Raw genomic sequence first — 8,761 nt, 5'->3', positions numbered from 1 at the left:
TACACCATCAGTACCAAGGACACCAGAGCTGTCTGTGTGCAAGTAACGAAAGGGATTGTGCCTAAGAGGTAATCAAGCGGCCGACAGGCAGGCTCCACCCAGAAGGTTCTGGGGAGACGAGGAAGGTCTCACCTCACAGGCCCAAAGTTGAAAGCGATGAAGAGAAGGAAGACCATGACGCAGACCACCTTCCTGTTTCCAGACCCTAACTTGAGCTCGCTGTTCTAAGATGCAGAGGAAGAGAGAGGCCGGAGAGGGTGAGTCATCCCAGGGAGCCCGCACTCCCACTGGTCTCCCCAGGCCTCCCGGGTCTCACCTCAGTCAGCAGGGCCTCCAGCCGCCGGCGGAGGGCAGCATTCTCCCGCCGGAGCTGCTGGTTGTCGGCCAGCACGGCCTGCAGCCGGGCTTCCAGCCCCTGCAGGTACTCTTTCTTCTTCCTGCGGGACTGGCAGGCTGACTCCCGGTTCTTGATCATCCGCTGCTGCCGCTTCAGCAGCTTGGCCTGGGCACCAGAGGGTCAGAGGGAGAGTGAAAGCAGGGCGGGGAAGGGGAAGTGCATCCCACCACCCCAGGGACTGACTACCCAAAATTCAAGTGGGCCTCTCTCCTGCCTTCTTCACCTCTACATGCAGAGTCAGAGAGGGGTTCTTCCTCTCCGCTGAAACATTTTAGGGAAGGGGCCCTTCTCTCCACCACTTCCTACTCCTGTGCCTCAGAGCTTCGAGAAGTCGGACTATAGGAGGAACTTCCCCACCCAGGTTCTTGGTAGAACCTCAGTTCTTTTCCTTGATGAGTGGTCTTCCTTCTTTGCAATTCTCCTTTTTTAGGACCCAAAGTTTAAGCTTGCTATAGTAAGAGAACAGTTTACCTGGCTTTCCCCAAGGAAGCAGCCTCCCTCTTCTATAACACAGGATGACTCCTCTGGCTTTGATTTACTAAGACCACTCCCACTTCTCCATCTGCAGGGACAGCAAACCTGAGGATCCTAAAACTACATGGGGTTGATAAAAGGGGTCTACTCTGACCTGAGGATCATCTGATGGGCCTGCTTGCTCACTTTTTTGCTTCCTTCTCACTCCACAGTTCTCTCCCCTCCCCATTACTAAGCCTTCCTCCTCCTCTCCCCAGTAAATAACTTACATCCACCTCAGGAGGGCAGGAGTTCCCAGGCATAGGGGCTGGAACAATGCTCTTCCTCTCAGGCCGTGGAGGAGGAGGGGTCGGTCCCTCAGGCTGGACTCGAACAGTACCTTGGATGAGGACAACTGGGGACACTGGGGCAAGTGGGCAGAAGAGGGAGGTCTGAGAGCTGGGAGTCAGGTGGTGTCCTTGTGCCCACACCCACAGCTGAGCACCCAAGGGTCAGGGCGCTGGAAGGCTGTGAGCTGCCTCCTTCTCTCCTTCAGTACCTGGGGGTGGCTGGACAAGGGGCTGCAAGAGGACGGTGGTGCTGGCAGGCACAGCTCTCGGGGGTATCGGGACAGTGGTTATCAGCATGGGTTTGGGCTGCAGTGGTGGCTTCCGGGCGGGCAGGGCTTTGCCTGAAGGAAGGTGAAAGGAAAGAAGGAAGGGATGTCAGGACAACAGGCCTCTGGCCAGGGGCCCCAGCTGTCAGGAGATGCATTACCTGAGGAGCCGTCAGAGGACAGGCCCATGCTGATCTGGACAGCTCCAGGAGGGGGGCCGGGGACATCCCGCAGGAGACACCCCTGAGGGGACGGGGACTCTGTCTTCACTTCCAGGACCTCCTCTCCTATGAAAGCCTACATAGGGCATTCCAGAAGACATGCGAGTCAGGAAGAGCGCGGAGGAGGAGGAGCTGAAGAAGAGAAAGCCCTCACACCTCTGAGAGTCAGGAGGAACTCACACGCATGCTGGAGGGAGGAGCAGAGTGCATGCTCACCTGGCTGGGGGACTCTGCAGAGAGCAGGGGAGCCTCTGAGTTGATGGAGGAAGATGGAGAGGCAGGCTCTATCTTAATCTGAACATCTGTGGGATGGCAGGATGAGACAAAGAGCTGGGTGTCAGATAAACACTGAAGGAGAAGAGGGCTAAGATGCGGAAATGGGAGACACAGTCACTTCCCCTTGTACCTGGAAGTAAAACTATTTCTGGCTCAGGAGGGCAATCCAGAGGAGGGGGACTGGAGCTGCTAACTTGCTGCCTCTCCTCCAACCTCTTTTCTCAGAAAGGACTCCCTTCTCCTTCCTTGGCCCCTCTCAGCTGGTTCTACCACTGCCAAACCCTCAAGCCTGCCCTTGCGTGTCAGCTGTCCCTTTCTTCTTCACACACCTTGTTCATTCGCATGGTGAAGGCCCACACAGGGAGATTTGGCTGCATTTTCATGGGCCCAAATTCCTGTCTGGCTGGATTTCCACCTCATCCTGGCCCAATGCAATCACGCATCACAACGCTGACAACTGCCTGGTCTGCATCTCTACCCTTGACTGCTCCCCTGCGCCCGGATTCTGACTCTCAAGCTGCCTGCTGGTCACTTCCATTCTCACGCCCCTCCATTCACCCAAATTCAACCGGCCTTAACACAGGGCTCACTGCTTGTCCCTTTATATAGATCTCCTTCCTACCGTCAGCCTTCAAAGCTCAAGTCACCTCTGAGCCTTCACAGCCTCTGTTAAATCTATCTGTAAGACTTGTTGATTGCCCCATGGAGGTTAACCTAGCTGAAGGCCAGATTCAGCTCCAAGGTCAATGATCCACTACTACCTCTGGTTCATAGCTTGGATTTTGATACCTAATTATAAGATTACCAATACTGCTATTTTAAAATCTCAAGTCTATTTATGTATTTCAATAGGTAATACACTCATATAATACAAGATCCCAAAGAACAAAGGGAAATTCAGTGAGAAGTGAATCTCCTTTCCTTCCTTGTCCACCAGCCATCCAGAACCTCTCCACAGAGGTGACCACTGTCTGAGCTATTTAACCATATATTAACCTTCATGAGACTCTCCAAAAGCAATGCCTAGGTCTTGTGCTTCATGTCTATCAAAGGGATGGGTAAAGTGCATGGGTGCCTGTGTGATAAGTCATTTCAGTCATGTCAGACTCTTTGTGATCCCATAGACTGTAGCCCACCAGGCTCCTCTGTCCATGGGATTCTCCAGGCAAGAATACTGAAGTGAGTTGCTATGCCCTCCCCCAGGGGATCTTCCTGACCCAAGGATTGAACCCACATCTCTTATGTCTCCTGCATTTGGCAGGCAGGTTCGTTACCACTAGTGCTACCTAGGGAGCCCAGGTAAAGTACAGGCCCTCAAAAAAATACCTATATATTAGAGGAGACTCTGACTCCAAGAACTCTATCCTTTGCAAAATCGTCAACAATCTTTTCACTAATATAAACTTTTCAATCCTTATTTTGTTTCTCCTCTTTGTAATACTTAATCATATGCTGGATATGAGCTGTTTGTCCCTCCAAATCCCTCCCCACCCTCCCCTGCCCTGCTCTGAGGCCCAGGAGGAAAACATGTGTGGCTCTCTTGTCTTCAAGCTTCTGGCTGAACTTCAACCAAGGGAAGGTAGTGCTAAGAAACCCTGAAGTCACCTTGAAATCAACAATCAACAAGTCCCACATTGAATTCATCATGCTTCCTGCCAGGAGGCTCCTGCTCCTGCAGTCACTCTCCAGCGATTGGTACCCTCACCCACTGGGTGGCTGCCCTTGTTAGAAACCCAGGCACGTTCTTTCACCTCTGCTCATCTTTAATGCCCAGGAGGTCACTGCACTCATCCATTCTAATTCACTCTTTCTCAAATCTGCCTTCTTCTCAGCATCTGAGTATCTTACCTGACTAACCACATGGACCTCTTTCTTGGTCCTCCTTCTGCCTCCAGTCCTGAGTTTCTGCAATCCAGTGTCTACTTTGCCACCAGAGTCATCTTCCTAATCACACTGTTCTCCTGCCTGACTCTTCAAAGGCACAGAACTGCCCACAGGAAAAAAGCTAAGAGTCCCTAAACAAGGTTTCTACCTGGCCCTGAAGCCTCTGAATTTCCAGGCCCTTCCCTACTCCCCCTCCTTACATCCACTCTAAAGAGATGCAGGTTCCTTAGGTTCCACACTAGTCCCTACAGTCTTCTTCTGGCTAATTCCAATCTATCTTTCAAAACTCAGCTCAGGAAACCCCTCCTGCATGAGTACATCCTTGATCTAGCCCCAGCTGGGTGAGATTCCCCCTCTTATGAGCCTCCATGGCACCCTGTGATAATCTCTACCCTAGAATTACCATACTTTAGTTGTCTTTCTCCCACACCATAGCATGGGATCCTTAAGTCAGTGAGGTGGTAAGGTGTTCTTCATCTTTGCAACTCAGAACCCTGTCCAGTATCTGGCATGGAGTAGATGCTCAAGAAATGTAGATGCTGAATAAACATGCAAGAGTAAATAGACTCAATAACACTTCTAAAAAAGCACAAATAATGTTACTTGTAGAATGCAGGAGCAGGTATATGGTATTCCAACTTTTCTGTCTGCTTGAAAATTTTTACAATAAAACCTTTGGAGGGAAAGTCACATATATAAATATGCCCTAAACTGTCTGCAAGTTTTTAAAAATGAAAAGCAACAGAAACAAGAAAAGAAAGAAAAATTATTCCCATCTCTTCAGTGCTGCCCTTACTGTGATTTCCTGAAATCCTCCCTCCTGCTCCTGGCCTTCCTCCTGGTTATCTGCCATCTCCCCTCCCCACCTCTCCTCCTTGTCCTGCTGACCGGACTCCCTCTTTACACAAACACACACACACACACACTCTCTCTCTCTATCTTGGTAAAGCCTGGGGATGATGCAGGCTATTATTACCTGAAGGATCATCAGAGGTGGCGCTGACATTGATCTGGATGGTTTCAAATGGGGATGTTGGATCATCTCCCAGGAGGCAGAGTGGGGGTGCCAAGGACTCTGACTTCACAACCAGCATCTCCCCTACACCAGGGGCCTGGGTAACAGTGAGGGTGAAGCAGGGGAGACAGAACAAGAAAGAAAACAAAAAGGACATGTTGAGAGTAAAAGCCAGGACAGAAGCCTTATAGCTTACAAACCACCAGTTACTTGACATTCTGGTTTGAATGGTAGTCAGCATCTTGCTAAACTGTGTCTGGCCCCTTGTTCTCTTTCTATTTTATTCCTAGGAAGGTGGATAAAGTCTCATGATCTCAAATATTGCAGTAGACAACCTGGACAAGAATAGTTCCAGAATTCTCAGTGGTTAACAACTCTCTTCTTCCCTGTTCCCCCACCCCACAATGGCTGCCACATTTCTCTCTATATTAAAAAACTCCATCTTCGATTCTAGAGAATCACGTGGAAATGTGAAAAATGAAGATATAAAAGAAATGGCAAAAGTAGAAAAGAACTTCCCCCCTGCATCCCATGACCTGCAGCCCACAAATCATTTCCTTAGCATCAACAGGGGAAGGCAAGGGAACTGAGTCCCTGCCACAGAGAGTAGGAGGGAGATGACTCTCTCACCTGGTTGGAGGGCTCTGTGGAAAGATGCGATGATTCAGAGCTGAGGGAGGAGGAAGAGCAGGGGGAGGATGGCTCAGACTTCACCTGGAGATCTGGAGGAAAACGGGCTAGAAAATAACCACGAAGCGGAGCCTGACAAGAGCCCAAAAAGCGCCCAAGGACATGGGGTAAAAACCCCTCACTGGGCAAGGGAGAAGGAGCACATATCAGGGGTCAAAGGGGGAGAGGAGTACACAGGCACTCAGGTGGAGGAGGCTTGAGGATAAGAGGAACTGCACAGTTTCTGGGAAACAATGGGACGGTGAGGGTTTCTCAAAGGATGAGGTAATCACAAAGGGTATTTTACCTGGGAAGATAGGCAGAGAGTCCCAGGGGGGTTCAGGAGGGCTGACGTCCATTCCCAGGTCCAGAGAGCTGCTGCCAAACTGAACAAGGGGGCCGGGTATTAGAAGGCAGAAGTGTGAGGATGAAGGGGTGCTCCAGCTGAGCGCTGGCTTGGGGATGAGTCCCAGGTTCTGCGACCACTCGCACCCACCAACGGTGAGAGACAAGGCTTGGGGAGCGATACCGGGACATCTTGCTCCGGACAACGGAAGAACTCCGTCTGCTCCTCGGCCACTTCATCCAAGCCGGCGTACAAAGTGCTGTCTGCAAGAGGTGCGGAGGGTCGGGGGTCGGCCGGTAGCGCAACCTTCAGATCCTCACAGAGCCTCGCCCCATCCCTCATTGGCTCGGCTCGGCCAGACCCACCGCCCGCCCACTTGAAAAGTGATATAGCCGAAGAACTTCAGTCCCTCCTTCCCCAATCCCGGAACGATTCCACGTTTCCGCGGGAGCGGAGGTCTTCCCCGACTCCCGCATCCCCCAAAGCCCAACTAGCTCCTCTGTTCCACCCTTCTTCAGACGATCGATTCCGTATTTGCCCAGCCTTCCTCTTTGAGCCTCCGCTTCTTCCTACGTGCCTCAGGGGCACAGCAGGCCACAGCCCTATCCCTTCCCCGAGGCGCCTCACTCCGCGCACCCCAGTCCTCCGGGCTCAGCAAGTTGTCGGTGAAAAAGCGTGTCGGGTCCGCAATCTCGCTGAGAAGCATCAGCTCCGCCATCTTTCCCCCCACCCCCCAACCATGAGACGGTCCCCCAAGGCCCGCCTCTTCCGCATCATCAACGAATCAATCGACTCTTAAAAAGGGAGGGGGGGCGTCCCGGAAGTCCTTCCGACCAGTAAGAGGCCTGGGTACTGAGCACATGCGTCAATAGAAGAGCCGGTCGTACAGGCTGGGCCAATGGGAGCGCGGCAGGACGCTAACGCTTCAACAGTACTGGACAGTGAGGTTTGCGCATGCGCCAAACAGATCTCCGCCTGAAAGCGCCTATGAAGTGTGGCCTTCGGTCTTTGGAGTTACGCCCTCTGCCCCAGAGTGTCCTAAATTTAGAAGTTTAGCTCATCGAGTCATCTTCGGAGATGGACAAGCCCCCCCAAAACATAGCACACGTGACTATATAGCTTTTTAATGGTAAAAAGGGACGCTGAGACCACAGCTACCTCCCTTAGGAAGGCAGAAGCTTGGAGTGGGATATGGTGCAACTCTCCCTTGGTCCCCACCAAATCTCACAGCATAGACCACACTTCACAGGTTCCTGTCTCTTTTAAGGTTTAACTTTTAATCAGCCAAACATCTTGCGCAGTCCTTGAGCCAGCCCTGCATCCTGTTTCTTCCCCTGAATGATCACCTTTCCCAGCTCCTCCTGGGCTGCCCGGTTTTTGGGGTCTACGGCCAACACCTTCTTAAGGTCAGTCATTGCTTTTTCCAGGTTTCCAAGAGCAGCCTGGGCAACACCCCTTCGGTACAATGCTTTTATATGGCCAGGCTCCCGCTCCAGCACCCGGTCACAACTTTGGGCCGCCAAATGGGGCTGCCCTAGCAGCAACTGACAGGCAGCCAGGTTGGCGTGAAGTACAGTTCGTTCCGGAGGGCCAGGTGGGGGTAAGGTCAGCAGCAGCCGAAGAGCCCGTGCATAGCATCGGGCAGCTCCTTCCGGATTCCCCGCTCGAAATAATTCTGTGCCCCTTGCACGTTCTTCTCTGGCCAAGGCCTCCTTCTCGGTGTCCTCCAGCTCCCAAGAGTCTCGACCCTGAGTGAAGGAGGCCAGTGTGAGCCTGACAGGAAGTCCAGAGCGCCCAGGGAGCTGAAGCTCTGCCTCCTCGCCTTGACACATGGACTCCAAGCATTTCTCTATGAGCTCCCCCCAAGTTTCCTCCCTCCATGGGCCTAACCCCACAGTTAGTTCTGTCCAGCCCTCTGGCAGCCCTGACCCCAAAGGAAATCCAGAAGCCTGTACCGTGCAGCGGGAGCCCAGCTTGGGTTTGTCCAAGCCGTGACCACGGACTACAATCTTCTTGACAAAGCTGCCATCAGGACAGTACCAGAGATCAGAAGCTTGAAGGGGCTCTGACATCGCACTGGCTGATCCATGAGACTTAGCAGAGTCTCTTTCAAGTTCAGCAGGCAGTTTTTCAGTTTCCTGAGGATTCTCTAGAATTTGGCTAGCTGGATCTGGGCTCACTCTCAGCTCAAGGATTTCCGTAGGAGATTCTCCCCGATGCTGCCTAATCTGAGTAGGTAATTCAAGGTTCTTTTCCCCTTGTTGTTGCGGTTGACAGCTGTCCTTCTCTCCCATTGAATTGATTGGTGATGTATCCATTTGGGTGCCTGGCCCCTTCCACCGTGGGTAAGCAGTTTTGGATAGAAAGGGATGGACCGAGTCCAGGTCAGCACCTGATTTGAAAAAAAAAAAAAAAATCAAAGCAATGCTATTGGCAGAAATTTTATTTAGACTCCTTTTCCGTCCTTTTGGGACTCCGGACCGCGGTCCTCAAAGTCCTCTTTTTTTTTTTTTTTTTCTTTCCCGAATCTCTGTCGGGTCCAGTCTCCCCTCCAACCCCGAACTACAAGTTCCACAATTCCCTGCGGCTTGGGTAGCCATTCCCAACTACGGACACCCGATCGAGTCAAAAAATACCTGGGGGGGGCCGAAGCGCCTCGCCTGATGGCAATAGCCAGACCATTCAAATCACCTCTTCTTCCGAAGCCAAGTGCTACTGAATACTGTCGTTGGAGTCTTTCCCCAGGTGGAGAAGATGGAAAGGGGAGCCAGGGGACAGCTGGACAGAGACACTGACAGCTAACCCTGGAGCCCGAGAGACAAGAGAATCTAGTCAAATTCCTGGCAGCCAATCGGGAGGAGGGAGAAGTCTGATTAAGCCCGCC

General features: G+C 52.1%; 2 protein-coding genes across 7 annotated transcripts in view; both read right to left on the bottom strand.

Moving 5' to 3' along the window:
• The window catches only part of ATF6B (activating transcription factor 6 beta), a 10,044-nt gene extending 3,365 nt beyond the window's left edge, over positions 1-6,679 (bottom strand). For 2 of the 5 annotated variants that reach the window (XR_824703.1, XM_010833542.1), the window contains exons 1-11: positions 6,514-6,679; positions 6,028-6,140; positions 5,839-5,917; positions 5,493-5,599; positions 4,824-4,959; positions 1,904-1,989; positions 1,628-1,763; positions 1,410-1,541; positions 1,141-1,274; positions 317-502; positions 133-224 (exon numbers count right to left, since the gene is read on the bottom strand). Coding sequence is in view for 4 of the 5 variants with exons in the window: in XM_010833542.1 (XP_010831844.1) it covers positions 133-224; positions 317-502; positions 1,141-1,274; positions 1,410-1,541; positions 1,628-1,763; positions 1,904-1,989; positions 4,824-4,959; positions 5,493-5,599; positions 5,839-5,917; positions 6,028-6,140; positions 6,514-6,595 (1,283 nt within the window). In the remaining variant the exon portion in view is untranslated. The remainder of the gene's footprint in view (positions 1-132; positions 225-316; positions 503-1,140; positions 1,275-1,409; positions 1,542-1,627; positions 1,764-1,903; positions 1,990-4,823; positions 4,960-5,492; positions 5,600-5,838; positions 5,918-6,027; positions 6,141-6,513) is intronic. The other 3 variants (XM_010833543.1, XM_010833544.1, XM_010833545.1) reach the window with 3 other exon arrangements.
• A 398-nt stretch (positions 6,680-7,077) lies between these two features.
• FKBPL (FK506 binding protein like) lies at positions 7,078-8,761 on the bottom strand. 2 transcript variants are annotated; one of them, XM_010833540.1, is made up of 3 exons: positions 8,514-8,761; positions 7,833-8,269; positions 7,134-7,625 (listed from the first exon to the last, which is right to left on the bottom strand). In XM_010833540.1, exons 1-3 carry the CDS (start codon positions 8,557-8,559, stop codon positions 7,158-7,160), a joined length of 951 nt encoding a protein of 316 aa, XP_010831842.1. In that variant the 5' UTR covers positions 8,560-8,761; the 3' UTR covers positions 7,134-7,157. The 2 variants fall into 2 exon arrangements, with proteins under 2 accessions (XP_010831841.1, XP_010831842.1); XM_010833539.1 differs by having other exon boundaries at positions 7,078-8,269; positions 8,514-8,759.

Source organism: Bison bison, unplaced genomic scaffold (genome assembly GCF_000754665.1).
Source record: "Bison bison bison isolate TAMUID 2011002044 unplaced genomic scaffold, Bison_UMD1.0 scf7180017863706, whole genome shotgun sequence".
NCBI lineage: Eukaryota > Metazoa > Chordata > Mammalia > Artiodactyla > Bovidae > Bison > Bison bison.
Note: the sequence above shows the minus strand (reverse complement) of the source record. Positions and strands in the feature narration are given on the sequence as shown.

Coding starts and splice junctions, on each gene's coding strand:
- FKBPL (XM_010833539.1), bottom strand. CDS start 8,559: ATGGTCTGGCTATTGCCATCAGGCGAGGCGCTTCGGCCCCCCCCAG. Junction 8,270..8,513: donor GGCGCTTCGGCCCCCCCCAG/GTATTTTTTGAC, acceptor TTTTCAAATCAG/GTGCTGACCTGGACTCGGTC.